The sequence below is a fragment of the Phoxinus phoxinus genome (assembly GCF_949152265.1).
Source record: "Phoxinus phoxinus genome assembly, chromosome: 4".
Taxonomy (NCBI): Eukaryota; Metazoa; Chordata; class Actinopteri; order Cypriniformes; family Leuciscidae; genus Phoxinus; species Phoxinus phoxinus.
In genome coordinates, this window is record NC_136879.1 from 17,545,573 (window position 1) to 17,560,687 (window position 15,115).

A 15,115-nucleotide genomic window follows, 5' to 3' on the forward strand; every position below is an offset into this window, starting at 1 on the left:
TGTATATATATATATATATATATATATACAGTATATACATGCAAATATTTCTTAAATATATACATGCATATGTGTGTATTTATATATACAAAATAATTATACACAGTAATGTAAACACAAACTTTTATTTTGGATGGGATTAATCGTGATTAATCGTTGCCCAGCTCTAATATTAATAAATATTGATATTGTTAATTTGTAAAATGTAAATATCTCCAAATATTTAATAAATATTACAATTTTAAATTATTAATTTATATATATTTTTATATTTAATAAATATTTAATCATATCAAGTCGAAATGACAGTGCAGTTTACATGTTTGTAAAGTCCTTGAATTACATTTATTTGTGTGACAATGCCCATGAGGCACTGCATTAAGGAGTGTATTTTATGTCAAAAACATTACATGCGTAGTAAAATACAGTATTGTGTGTTCACACATTTGTCACACACATGACTATTCAGCCTTCAAAGTTGTTCAGATATGCATAAACCAAGACCTCATTAAAAGGAAACTAGTCGAAGAATCTCTGGAGAACCGAGTGTAACATGCAGTCAAGAGCTACTCACCATAGAGACAGGCTGTGTGTATAAACCACAGATCAACTCAATGGAAACATGAGCCACCATTACAATATATGAATTTGGCTATTATGAAATACTGTAAGCTGCATGCTGTACTTTATGGACAATGGTATTTTCTCTGTATAATTTGCTGCCTATTTCACACAATCCTATGTGTGCGGTTTGTCAGAAGGAATAAAAATGGTTTCTGAAACAGTTCAAGAATTGCCTGAAAGTATTTTTTGCACTATTAGTAACTGATATAATTAATATCATATGAACATATTTAAAACAACTATTTAATGCAACTCATGTTTTAAAATAAATATTTTTATATCAATCAAACAAACAAACAAACAAAAAAAGGAAAGTTCTAGCATGAGACCAGCAGATATTGACTCTTGATAGGTTAACAAAATAGTTTAAATCAGTGTTTTTTTAGTTGTATTAATATTTTGAATTAGCATCTTTTTAGTTTGTTAATTTTTTTTTCTTTTTTTCTCGGTATGTACTTTTATCATGTTGCTAGTTTTTTATTGCTATTTAGGTTTTTCTTTTCAGTTTTAGTTTTTATTTATTTCCAGTTAATAATTTTAGTGTTTCAACTTCAACTTTTTTCAGTTTCTCCGTTTTTCCCGACTAATATTTATATTTTATTTTATTTTAATTAACAAATGTTTAAAAATAATAACCCTGATTTGAAACAGATTGATTTTCAGTGTTTTTTTATTTTTTTATTCATTTAAATATACTTTCTCTCACATAAAATATTCAAGATGTGCATTAATGAACAACACGTAGGTGGATAAAATGTCCAAGAGGCACGTTCTCAGACGAACTCAGTGATCAAACTTTTGCATCATGATCTTGCGACTGACTTCATAGGCCAAAAAGAGAGCTCCGTTGGCAGGAAAAGTTCGGATCATAGTCGGGGTCAAACCAGAATACAGAGGCGCCACTCCTGTAAACAACACACCAGAATATTACATGCTGCAGTCCAAGAACAAATTGTTGTGTTTCATCAATTCATCAAACTTCAGCAGTTTATCTCTACATGCCTAAATGCACTGAGTTGCTGTCATGTGATTGGCTGATTAGATATTTGAATTAATGAGCAATTGAACAGGTGTATCTAATAAAGTGGCAGGTGTGTGTACCTCGCAATAGGGAAGAAAAGACTAACACAACTTAAAAGATATACATAACAAGTGATCATTTATTTATATTTGTGTGCTATGAAGTTTTAAGTTTATTAGAGTATTAAGCCATTAGCCTAGCAACATGCAAGCTAAAAGTTTCCTGTGCCAAGAAACAAGGATAAATACAGAAATCTCACCCTCATTTCGTAAGATCCCCGTAAGCGTCTTGAGGAAGCCTTCCTGCTTCCCCGCTAAAGACAGAACCTGGATGCGAGACTTCACACAGTCGATGGGGTACACGACCAACCACAGACAGGCTCCGCCGAAACCACCGCTGAACATCAACGGCACCACACCTGTCAGAAACACACCGCATTTCCTGGTAAATACACTGAAAAAAGATAACACTCCCCATCACTGCTGGTCTAGAATCAGTTTTACGACGTGTTTTTGCAGCGGTGATAAATGTAGCCAATCACAGACATGTTTGTTGATCTCTTGAACGCAATGGCCAATCAGAGGTGTTTAAGTTTGAGTTCACTCAAACGGTGGAGTTTTTATCCAGTAAACAAAACCGTGATAAGAGTTTGTAATGACATGAAGGTGAGTGCACAGTGTTCCTCTCGTGGGCTGACCTATGTGCTCTTTGTCTCTGTCCATGTGGTTGGCAAACACGGAGCGGCTGAGTTCATATCCTCCGAAGAAACAGAAGTATCCAGGTATCTCACGGACAATAGTGGTGGACAGACCCTGATAGAAGCCCAGAGGACCGTTTGTCCGCAGCACGTTTCTCACCACGGACCACACCGTGCTGAAAGACAGAGGAACTTCAACAACTCTAGACGGTAGAACTGCCGAACAACTGATTTTGAGGTCATTTTTGTCTTAATTTAAAAGTTCAAAAACACAAAAAGTACTCCCAACTTAAAAAAAAGTAGTTGGCTTCAACCAAAGTCAGCCACTTAAATGTTAGTTCATCCAAAAAGGTAAATTCTGGGTAACACTCTACAAAAAATGGCCTTTAGTTAACATGAACTAAGAATGAACCATATTTATTAATGAACACCATTTATCAATCTTAGTTAATGTTAGTTACAACATTTACTAATACATTATTATTACATGTCACAGTGGAATTCTAAATTAAATTCCTAAAAATGTTAAAACTAAAATTGCACCAAAAATTGTGAAAAACTAAATCGCACCAATCAGAGAGTCGAAAAAAAGCAAAACGTGCCAAAAGAGCTCTTTAGCTCCGCCCACTGCGAATGATGCAATCGAGTCGATCGCTCTACACTCTCAAAATATTTTAATGTTTGTGTATAATAGTATTGTACTGCACATTAAAACATTCCTTATTTCAATTGAATGACTAAAAAAAATTAGAGCTTTAGTCTGAATAAACTCAAATAACATTGTACTTTTAACTTCTAATAATGACCAACTTATTTGATTAACCCTTTATCATCTCTATTAAAATGGACATAAAGTTACCACAGGCCTCATTTTCAATTACCAAAACCTCCTCAGTCCAGACAGACCTTTTCTGTCCACTGGCGATCTTGCCGGACGCCTCCATTTCATGCATGGCCTGCAGTCGACATTTAACCAGTTCAGTGGGGCATAAAGCCAGAGAGGAGAAGACCGAGGCGACAGAGCCTGAACAGGCCTTCTGGATATCACTGACAACACATAATCACACACACTTATTACGGTTCATCCTTTCAGGTCAGATCAAATGTAATATGAACGACTGCATTTGTATCAAGAGTCAAGACATACTACCGTTTCTCAACAGTGACGCCAAACTGAAACGGCTACATTTTTACATTTTCTGAAGAAAATTAAATTACACATCTTTAAAGGAAAAAGGATTAATACTGTCCCGACAAACTAAAGCAATACTGACAAACTACATTTCATTCGAAAGCTTTCAGACTTTTTTCATGTTTGGTGACTGATTTTCGATAGAAATGACATTTGTGACAAGAGTATTCATTAGGAGTCATAAGGAGTGCTCAGACCTTTATTTTGAAATAGTGATGCACATGAAACATCATCAAATATCAGTAGAAACCTCATTCGTTTTCACGCCAAGAGTTCAAAAGATAACCTCCATTCTATTTTTTGAGAAAAAATAAATAAAAAATTATTGTAAATATAATGTAAAAGCAATTATCCATTTTTTTATGTGGCGCCGAACTATAACAGATGTCCGGGTTTTTTATGCATATATTTGATGTGTTTGGGATAAATTAAGAATCACTTTTTTTTTTTTTTTTTAAATAGGGATCACGATTCTTCCATGATTCTGAACAGACAACTAAACAAAATAACATGTAATTTACTAGAGATTCTGACAAAATGTGAATTGCTGCAGTGACAGTCTATTTAAAAAAATATTGAACTAATTTTATTAGTTAATTATCTAATTAATTATCAGTTAAAATAGGTTTAAATGAATGATTCAATGACTCATAAAGACTTCACTCGTTTCATTACTGGATGAATCAGTATTTTTAACGAATCTTTTGAATGAATGATTCAATGACAAATACATTTTATTAACGGTCACTTGTCGCCACCTACTGGTGTAACGATGCAACTGATACAATCTTGAAGCGTCCTCACTTTCAAAAGGTGATTTACTATTTTGATTGCTTCCGTAGACATCAGTGTTTAAATCTGAACTATAAACTTTTATCCCAGTACTTCTGTGATCATTTGAATTATTATAACATAGAAATAACGATACTGTGTGGTTGAATAGACTGTTTGTGAAGCGGTTTCATGCCTACATAGCTTCGCACCCGTATTTATGACTTTGTGGTAACATTAATGTGCATTCAACTCAGAAATACAATCTTTCTGACATGACTTGAACTCCCCAATAGACAGCCGAATCATTGGCATTTAGGAATAAGATCACGTGGGTGTATGAATCGAAATGGCGATCTTTTAACGATTAATCGTGCACTTCTACTGTCCATACTACTTATGAATAGGATGTCTACTTCATAAATAGTATGTGGAACTAAAATAACATTGTGGTAATATATGGTTCAGATCACTCAAACCTTATATGGAAATGGGTGAGTCCTTATATGGTCACAAATGGTACTTGGATGTTATCTAGTGGAAAAGTTTGGTACTGCACCCAAACAAAATCTTACTGAAAACTACCCTAAAATTTGGAACACTTGGAATTTGGAACACTGGAACTTGGAACACCTGGAACTTGGAACACTTGCCGTTTTAGAGTCGACCATGTTTTGTTAAAAATATATATCATAAAACTGTTTTAACTTTTTACAGCTTTTTTCACTTTACAGCTTTTTTCCCCTGCCAATTACAACCTTTAAACTTAAGTCTGTGCTCCAAAATATTCAAGATTTATAACAATTTAAGTTGGAAATGTCATTTTCAGAGTATGATTGACAGTTAACATGTTAATTATAATGACCATTATACAATAATTAAATTAGTGGAAATTTTTCTCAACATTTTCAGTATATTCAACTTTTTTTCTTTTTTTTTTACTTTAGTAAAAAAATTAGTACAAAGTTTTTAAGTCTATGGTATTTTTTGAAGAGCCTATATACGGTATAGTAAATATCGTGGTTAAAAATATGTTAATCAAAGTACCATGGTAGACTATATCAAAGTACCATAGTATGGTCATCTGATTCCATTACTGTACCATCATTTACACTGTATTTTAAGGTGACACGAGGTAAGAGGTGACAAGAAAGAAACCCTTGTGTTAACTCTAAACATGTAATGTTTATGGAGTCAAGAAAGGCGTTCCGAGCCAACTGGCCGTGGGTCACATGACACAGCGTCTGTCCTTGAAGATTGAATTGCATCATGCATATTGAGTAGACTAGTGAAACATAAGCACATAAGAATTACTGTACGCAGCAAAACGTGAGGAGTGTTCAACGCTTCAACACATACCATATAAATAACTTAGACAGCCCACGAGTCTAATAGAGCATCATGTTTTCACTGTATCATGAGTATACATGATATACAGCATGGCCGTTTCTTCAACTATAGTCAGTTTTGGCCCTGTGGACTTTTTTTTGAAAAATTTCACCACAGTATCATTTTGCACCATATAACTGTGGTGGAAATTAATTATTATTATTTATTTTTTAATAAAATCGCTATGTTGTCTTGCTAAGGCTAATTTCACAGCTAGCATGTTATGTTAATCTAAATACACTCAATTAAAGGTACACTATGTCTTACCCTGATTCACTTTGGTAAGCCTATTATAAGTGTGTCATGGATTTTCATATTTAGTTTAAGTGCCCAAAGTTGAATGTTAAAGGAACATGCCGACTTTTTGGGACTTGGGAGTGCTTTTTGAGAAGGAATTGAGAAATTGAGAATTGAGAAGGGTATGTATGGACTTATCTAACTCTGGGGGATACGGTGAACAAGCCAAAGTCCCAAAAAGTTGACGTGTTCCTTTAATAATACCTCACCTGAGTTCTGTGCCTCGGTCCAGTCCTGAAACAAAGCGCACGACATTCTGGCAGAAGCCGTAGCTCATGAAGAGCACAGCGTTCTCAGCAATGTTGGCTATGAGGGCAGGCGTGGTCCCCTGATAGAGGCCTCGCAGTCCAACCTGTTTGTAGACAGAGACGAAGCAGTGGACAAAGCTTCTGTACAGGCCGGGGAAAGTCTGCATCTTCACCTTGGCTGTATCGAAGGGCTGCCCACTAAACACACACGCAATCCCACCTTACAAAAAACAGGAGGGGAAACAGAACATGCTTATGGTTTTTAAATAACTGATTCTATCTTGTTCTTTACTGCAACAAAATTTCCCATCATCATGCAAAATTTGTGCAAATCAGACACTGTATCATGGAAAATACACTGTATCATGGCAGCCTGACTCTGATGAAAATTGGGATTTTCAGATCTAATCGGTTCCGGACCTGACATGCATGCAACATCCCGTATATTACATTTGTTAATGTGGACACAGGAAATAATAAATAAAGGCTGTTACCACATGCTCCAGCTGACAGATCAATGATGGCTTGAGTGACAGGATGTGGAGCCATGGTTAACTTCTGCAATATTGCATCACTTCCTGTGTAGGAAAAGTGCAGATTTTTTTTTTAACTCAGATTCACCCTCATTAACATACATGTCTACCATCTTTCAATAAACATCAATACAGAAACAATGTAGCCTACATGAGAGAGAGAGAGAGAGAGAGAGAGAGAGAGAGAGAGAGAGAGAGAGAGAGAGAGAGAGAGAGAGAGAGAGAGAGACTATTTAACCTGATCAGGACATCCCTGGTAATATAGGCTATATACATATATTAGGCCTATTTTTTTACACTATAATTTCTACATAGTTAAAAAATATAGGGCAAATGCTCAAATTACAAACAAACCCATGTCAATCCATGCAATTTTACACAATTATTTTTCAAAGTCATGTAGAATTGATGTACTAGCAATTCTATTGGAATGGATGTAGAATCAGAATGGCGATGCCAAAATCGCAAATTTGTCGCCAAACCTCTTTTTTTAAAACCTAATCGTTCAAACAGGTTTGCAAAAAGGTCTATTGTTCGCTATTCTGTTCAAATCATTCAAACAATTCGCTCACAAACTGAATTCAGTGGTACCCACACGTGTTCAGAAGGTAGCAAACAAGCACACGAGATCATCAAACAGAACGTTCCCAGAGAACGCGTTCCAATACTGATCTTTTACCACTGCACTCGAGTCTGGCTTCTTTTGTAAGTTCTGCATAAAAATGGAATTGGCAATTCTATTTACACTGTCATGCCTCATGGTTGTATACGCAAAAACACGTTCTGTGTGAATGATAAAGTATGAAGTGAATACTTGCGTGCAATCCATTAGGAAACAAGACTTTATGTTGAACCATGAATCCAGTTAACAGGGAACGTTCTCAGAACTTTAGCTAACATTCTGGTCATTTTCTGAAAAACTTCCAATAACGGTAATATAACATTTGTTCAGAGTTAAATGGTTTTTAATAATGTTCGGAAAACGTTAGCACTCACAAAAAAAGTTATTTATAGGCTATTGATACCATTTTATTTCTGAAACACTTTGGGCGTTCGTTAAACGTTTTTCAGATCGTACAACTTGATGCATGATGTTCAGAGAACATTCAAAAGAAAGTTCCCATATTGCAAAAAGATACAATGGAATTTGACAACATTTTAATTTTTGGGTGAACCAAACCCTTTATTTGCATGACGTTTTCATAATTTAATGGGAACGTAAGCAAAACCTTCTTAGAATATATTGTTAGCTGGGAAGCAGCTCTTTATTGAGTGCTCAGTTTATGAACAAATCTGTACTGTAAAGACAATTTATCCATAAAAAAAATCAGTGGAAATATTTGTAAGTGTGTGTGGAAATAGGATGCATTGCAACGGTTCCACCTGCAAAAAGTGAATTAGTACAGTTTTGAGAATGATTAAACATAAAAATGGAGCATTAGACGTCAGAACATTGCATAAGTTCAGTGCCTGGGTAAGACAAGATATTTTTATCTGACCTGTGAGCTCTATTAATAGCCAGTCTTAATCTTTAATCCAGATTCAGAGGGAATCCCCCCTGAGCGGTCAAGAGTCCATTTGAACCCCACACTAACCTTCTGAACCTCCTCGTGTGCCAACATTCACATTGCCAAGATCATAATGTCTTAACAACATTAAATCAGCTGTTGCAATCTTACATATGTTATCCATGATCATAGTCCATGTAGGTTATTCAATTTCTCACACTCACCCGCCCTTCCTCGAGCACCCCCAGACACTTCTAGACTGTAGTGTGGTGCAAGAGCCTCGGCACGAAGCGTCCTGTGAGAGTAGTTTTCTTACTGACTCAAAACACACCTGAAGCCTGCAAACACCCACACTTCCTCGATCACACACCGCCACAGGTGTGTAGCCTACTGTGTACATCGCAGTGTTGATGCGGGGTCTTCCTGGAAATAAGACAAGGCGGTCTTTCGTGTTTCTGTCATATCCTGAAGATTCAGAAGTTGTTGACTCATGATAAAGATTGTGACACAATGTAACTTCATCAAGCGCGATATTCGTGCAGTGACAGTGAGGGATTGTATCCACTAGATGGCAGGATAGCATTGAGCATATGCCAGTTATCGAAGCATCTGCACAAACTTTGTTCAGATTAAGATGTGGTCCTGAATTATACAAGCAAACGGGTACAATATGGTAATTTGTTAGGCTATTAATGTAAGAATAAACCCCCCTGGGACACATTAGTTTTATACAGGAACAAGTAATCACATCAATATAATTATTAATACATCAATCGAATGTATTGATATTACATCATAAAATTATTATACATTTCATTTCCATTTCATATTTTCATTTAATAACCAATAAACTAAATAACACAACTGAGTATATTTATTCAAACATGTATTTAGCCTACTAACGTTACACAAAGTTACATGGGTTAGTCCATTAATGAAATAACAGGCTATACTGCAGATAGGCTAAATGTAAATATTTTTATTTATAATAAGTCCACCAAAATAAACAAGAGATAAAAAGACATGTGCCTTGTCCTCATTGATTCCTTCTTATGTAGCCTAGCAAAATAGTTAAAAAAATGTAAAAGAGATAAACACTACGGTTCATTAGATCTGCTGTTTCCAGAATCATTCGCATGTTATATAACAAGCTTTCCTTTATCACTATTTTGTTACTATACAATTAAACAAATAAAAATAACTGCGTTTCTGTTATGTCCGAGCAATACAATGTAGCTGGAAGCCATGCGGTCAAAAACGAGTGAGTATTTTCATAATATCCAAACTCCGTGAAAGTTTGTTTACTAGTTTTCAAGAGGACGAAAACACGGCTTGTTTCGCTTTCAAACGCGCGCCTGTGATTGGCTCTCGACGCTTGTCAATCATACACGGGGGCGGCGTCAGGTGACATATGATAGTGAGTTCCAGTAAAGCGCACTTAGAGTTTTAGTACACAGACATTCAACAAGCGACAGCAAGAGGACTATCACGCACTACTGGACTGGACTGGATTACAAAACTTCATAACAAACATCAATCTGATGCCGTTCTACCCGCACTGTGACCTTTCCGTCGTTTCCAATGTGACTAAGTCAGCTTAAAGTAGGAACTCATTTCCTTTCTGTTATTGTTTCGCGTTTCACGTCATTTTTTTTCTATTCTTTTGACAATCATATGTGACATTTTAAGAGGCAAACAGTATTGCTGGTACCATGGCTGACGCAGCCCATAACCAGATGGTCGAGATCGACCCGGACTTCGAGCCACTCTCCCGACCCCGCTCCTGCACTTGGCCGCTCCCGCGACCGGAGTTCCCTAACGCGGCCGCCGCGGACTCCAACACCTCGTCCCCGGCCCCGTCCGTGAAGCAGGAGCCCTGCAGCAACGCGGACTTCATCAACAACCTCAGTCTGCTGGAGGAGAATGAGGACTACCCCGACCAGAAGCCTCTCATGCTGTGCGGCGACTTCCAGTGCCAGGAGAACTGCATCCATCAGCAGCAGCAGCAGCAGCAGCAGCAGATCCCGAGTCACCAGCAACAGGTGCCCGTGCTCTCCTCTCCGGTGGCCGCAGCCGCAGCCGCGCAGCGCAAGAGCAGCTCGTCCCGGCGCAACGCCTGGGGGAATATGTCATACGCGGACCTGATCACCAAAGCCATCGAGAGCTCCCCAGAAAAACGGCTCACCTTGTCTCAGATCTACGACTGGATGGTGAAAAGCGTCCCTTATTTTAAGGACAAGGGGGATAGTAACAGCTCCGCCGGTTGGAAGGTATTTATGTTTTCATTTTTATTTGATTTTTGGTATGCGTCACCCTGTTGTGCCAGGAGTTTTGCGTTTTTACGCGGGCATCTTTTCAAAACAACTTTGTATAACGCGTCTTGGTTACCATTGGCTCCCATTGAGTTGCGCTCCCCTCCAGCTGTTTTGCAGACCAAAAAAAGCGTCTCGTGTGATTTTGTCTCGTTTCAGGGCTGATTTTTTTGGTGCATCCTTCACTTATTGTTTTAGGATTGTCAATAGTCTCCATTCACTGTTGTGCAGGACAGATGATTGGCTCTCATTACAGGCAGCGCATAGTGAGGTGGTTCAGCGCAGTCAATAGTTCAAGTGCTGACCCTTGTCACATGACAGGTCCCGAGGAACAAGTGTTATAGGAGCCTGTGGGCTGCCAGGGCTTGTAGGAGCTTTCAACATTTACAGGTAGAGGTCGTTGGAGTTAGGACAAGATTTTGGACCCAGACCATTGCCAGAGCCCCTAAAGTTGCAGTCACAGTAATGAAATTCCACGGGGAAAAAGGTGAATTGTCTATTGTCAATATTGCAAAGCACACTATGCAGCACAATTCACATAAAGAAGTCTTTCAAACAAACAGCTTTCTGTTGGTTAACAGTGCATCCGAATGACCAACTTGAATCCTTTAAATCTTGAAATCTTTGCCATCTTTCGTGTTGATTCCTATTAAAATGACTGGATTTCTCCCGTAAATTTCGAGCAATTGTAAATGTAATTTTAAAATTTTCGAGCAATTGCCGCATTTTCGACACATTTACACAGCAATTGTAAATGTGATCATATCTTATCTCAAATCACTAAGTAGGAATTCATAATCGCCCCCTCATAACTATAATACTGTAGTTGTTTTCTAATGAGATCTGGTTGGTTTTATCGCAACAAAGAATTAGGTTTTTGCCGTGTTTTCAATTTTTCCAAAATGAAAAATTAAAAGCTCAAATTCGTACTGAATTCATATGAAATCAACAGTTTTTATCTAAATAGTTGTTTTCTTATGAGATCTGGTTGAATTTATCACAACATTCTTTGATCAAAAGAATCAGGTTTTCACCGTATTTTACATTTTCTCAAAAAAAAATAAAAAAATCGAAAGTTTAGATTCATACACATACGAAATCGGCACTTCTTAACTAAAAAAGTTGTTTTCTCATGAGATCTATAGTTGAATTTATAACATTCTTTTATCAAGACAATCAGGTTTTCAACCTCATTTTCAATTTTGCCAAAAAGTTCAAATTTTACAAAATTCATATGAAATCGACACTTCTACACTAAAATAGTTGTTTTCCCATGAGATCTGGTTGAATTTATCACAACATAGCCTACTTTAATAAAGAGAAACCGGTATTCGCCGTAATTTCAATTTTCCCCAAAAATTTTGTTAAAATTGAAAGTTCGAATTCATAGAAAATGCGTACGAATTCGCCACTTCTTAACTAAAATAGTTGTTTTCTCATGAGATCTGATTGAATTTATCACTAAATTCTTTTAACAAGAGAATCAGGTTTTCACCGCATTTTAAATGTTTACAAAAAGAAAAATTTAAAAAATGTAAAGTTTGAATTCATACGAAATTGACACTTCTTAACTAAAATAGTTGTTTTCTCATGAGATCTGGTTGAATTTATCACAATATCCTTTAATCAAGAGAATCACCTCATTTGAAATGATATATATTAAAAAAATCATTAAATAAAATGTATTATATTTAAAAATAATTTTAGGATGAACTAAAATTATTGCATTATCAATAACAAAAATTAATAGAAGTCATAAAAATAAGTGTTTTGTGACTTTTCATACACTGGGACTAGTTGGACACAAGCAGTGACACACAGTGTGATAGTATAAGACAGCTTTGTCATGGTTATAAGTCATCAAGATTAAGACTAAGCAGAAGATGCACGATAAGGAGGATCCTAATAAATCAGTTCAGGTGACATGCTTGTATGCCTGAACCACCCTAGCAACCGGAGAAACAGGAAAACAGTGCTTTTCATATCCATGGAAACCTCGTTGTTAAGTGGGTCGAAAAAGTTGTGTTGTTAGGTGTAGTGCACCATCACACGACACGCTATTAATATCCGCGGGATTAACCGTCAATACCCCTCTGATGTTCGCCAAGTATGCTACGCGTGCGAGGAAGGATTTATTGTGTGTCTGTGTGCCAGCATTCCGCAATTGTCATGCTTTTGTGTGTCCCTTGTGGAGGCGTGCGCGTCCACGACTGAATACGCGCGCGTTTACCTCTGTTACCTCTCTGACGACACACAACTCTTAGTAGCACTCGCATTGTTATCGGAAGCACATCTGATAAAACCAAGGTCAAATCTGTGTGTGTGTGTGTGTGTGTGTGTTTGTGTTGTGGTTGTAAAACTGATACGATTTGTTGAATCCGTGCCGTGATTGGATGCTCAGTACACGTGACTCATAATGGGGCAATGTTTTTGAGAAACCACAGGAAATTTCCCCGCAGGAACTGTTCAATTTTATTCTGATCTCATAAACAATGTGGCGCTGGTAATGATCAGCTCCCTCGGGGGCTTTTCACACACACACACACACACACACACACACACACACACACACACACACACACACACACACACACACACACACACACACACACACACACACACACACACACACACACGAGATCAGCTTCTGTCTGTCCAAAGCAATGCGCTGAGAGCGCGAGAGGCTGAGAGGAGTTGAAGTTTTCTGGAAGATAGACGTAATTTCACCTGAGGCCTTTTTTTGTTGGCGAATGAATGTTTAGTTGGACTGTTTATGTTGACTAAGTAGTTAATGGGGTTAAAGTGACATACTGGCATTATATAGTGACTTAGTCGGGTCACTTGGCCACGGTGTCCATCCTAGATAATGCAGCCTTTTCAGTGATACTACTACCAAACATGCAGTGTGTGTGTGTGTGTGTGTGTACCAAAACAGTAAAAAAAAGTTTGACACGTTCCACTTCAATTATTTTATGATTTCAAATATTTGTAATTATTTGCATAATTTTTCAATTAATAATAATATTAATGAAACCAATTAAATCCATGTTTATTTATAGGCATATATAGCTTTTTTTACTGTATATATATATATATATATATATATATATATATATATATATATATGTATATATTTTTTTTTTTCAAAAGCATCTTTACAGAAGAAGCATGTTTTTAAAATTGTACAGTCAAGAAAGCAGATGTGTCAAAGAAAAACAAATAATTGATGGGGTATTCATTTCAGATTTAATTCACATTTTATTCAATAATAAAATTGTATATAATAATAACATACTTTTCCATAATGTATTATTAATAATATTTTAACATTGATAATACTAACACTTATATATATATATATATATATATATATATATATATATATATATATATATATATATATTATTTATTAATTTTTTTGTATTAATTGAGAGACTGCATGGTCTATTTATACTTTTAAAATGCATTTGTCATATTGCATGCCTTTCAATATTAAAATGTTCTCTTTTACATGATTCATATACCAAAATATTGATGGTGGAATAAAACAACAACAGAAGCCTCTAAACTCTGAGCAGTGATGGAGCAGAGACACAGGGACACAGGCACTTCTTTAGCCCGCTCTGTTCTCTCCAGAGAGCTGTGTTCACCGAGAGGAAAGGGCAAGGGCTGTATCAGCTCCTGCGCATGCTCAGATCATGGGGACCAGAGGATTGAGTCTTTCACAGCCTCAGCGCTGAATCATCTGGCTCTGTATTTCTGCGGTCTGGGCTTCGGGCCAGAGGATTTGACAGAGTAACTTTCGGGCGGTTAATGTCACACCTCCAAAGGGTACATTCTTGAAGCCAGGTTACCGTATACTCGGGTCAGCCTTTATCCTGTTCCCACAGTCCACTGAAAACCAGTGTCAGTTAGTCTGAAGCATTGATGTATTTGTGTAACAAGGTGTTGGCGAACTTTGGCATGTGAGATGTACAACAGACTAAAGACTAACTGAACATCGGTTAAATGCTCGCATCGGTTGTTTAGTGAAGGGAATACAGTTCAAAGTGAATACCAGACGCTAAATACACATTCCTTTGAGATCAATCTGTGTTTACTGACTCTTATGCCTCTGTTAAATCAATGGTTTGTCACTGTTGTTCAGTTTGGATGCCTGTTTTAATATATTTTAATATTTAAATAATAATAATATATATATAAAAAAATAATATATATATATATATATGCACACAATTATTTTACAATGCAAAGTTAGCATGAGATTAAGAAATAAATTATATACATAAAATTATATATAAATTATAATTTATAAACCAACAATATAGATTAATAGGTCTATTAAATACATTATTAATTATTATTAAATCATTAAATAAATTATTTAGTATAATCAAATATTTTTAGTATTATTTAGTATTAGATAAATTATATACAATAATATAAATATAGGCTACTATATATATATATATATAATGAAAAATTAGATGATATTACATATATATACGCAAATAATTATTGTA

At 36.2% G+C, this 15,115-nt stretch overlaps 2 protein-coding genes across 4 annotated transcripts in view; one reads left to right on the forward strand and one right to left on the reverse strand.

Moving 5' to 3' along the window:
* Window positions 1-1,137: 1,137 nt before the first annotated feature.
* slc25a15a (solute carrier family 25 member 15a) lies at window positions 1,138-9,007 on the reverse strand. Of its 3 annotated transcripts, none has more exons than XM_079610651.1 (7): window positions 8,368-9,007; window positions 6,734-6,817; window positions 6,201-6,459; window positions 3,249-3,389; window positions 2,343-2,518; window positions 1,905-2,063; window positions 1,138-1,529 (listed from the first exon to the last, which is right to left on the reverse strand). In XM_079610651.1, exons 1-7 carry the CDS (start codon window positions 8,468-8,470, stop codon window positions 1,408-1,410), a joined length of 1,044 nt encoding a protein of 347 aa, XP_079466777.1. In that variant the 5' UTR covers window positions 8,471-9,007; the 3' UTR covers window positions 1,138-1,407. The 3 variants fall into 3 exon arrangements, with proteins under 3 accessions (XP_079466777.1, XP_079466779.1, XP_079466778.1); XM_079610653.1 differs by having other exon boundaries at window positions 1,141-1,529; window positions 8,612-9,006; XM_079610652.1 differs by having other exon boundaries at window positions 1,142-1,529; window positions 8,505-9,005.
* Window positions 9,008-9,716: 709 nt separating this feature from the next.
* foxo1a (forkhead box O1 a) overlaps window positions 9,717-15,115 on the forward strand; it is a 45,847-nt gene continuing 40,448 nt past the window's right edge. Inside the window, exon 1 of the mRNA XM_079608807.1 lies at window positions 9,717-10,550. Within this exon, the coding sequence (XP_079464933.1) occupies window positions 9,993-10,550 (558 nt within the window). The 5' untranslated portion in view covers window positions 9,717-9,992. The remainder of the gene's footprint in view (window positions 10,551-15,115) is intronic.

Excerpts from the sequence above, each read along its gene's own strand:
- slc25a15a (XM_079610651.1), bottom strand. The coding sequence starts at position 8,470 with ATGATCATGGATAACATATGTAAGATTGCAACAGCTGATTTAATGTTG. Across the intron at positions 3,390-6,200 it reads GACCGAGGCACAGAACTCAG|TGATATCCAGAAGGCCTGTT; the intron begins GTGAGGTATTAT and ends ATGTGTTGTCAG. Across the intron at positions 1,530-1,904 it reads GGGGATCTTACGAAATGAGG|GAGTGGCGCCTCTGTATTCT; the intron begins GTGAGATTTCTG and ends TGTTGTTTACAG.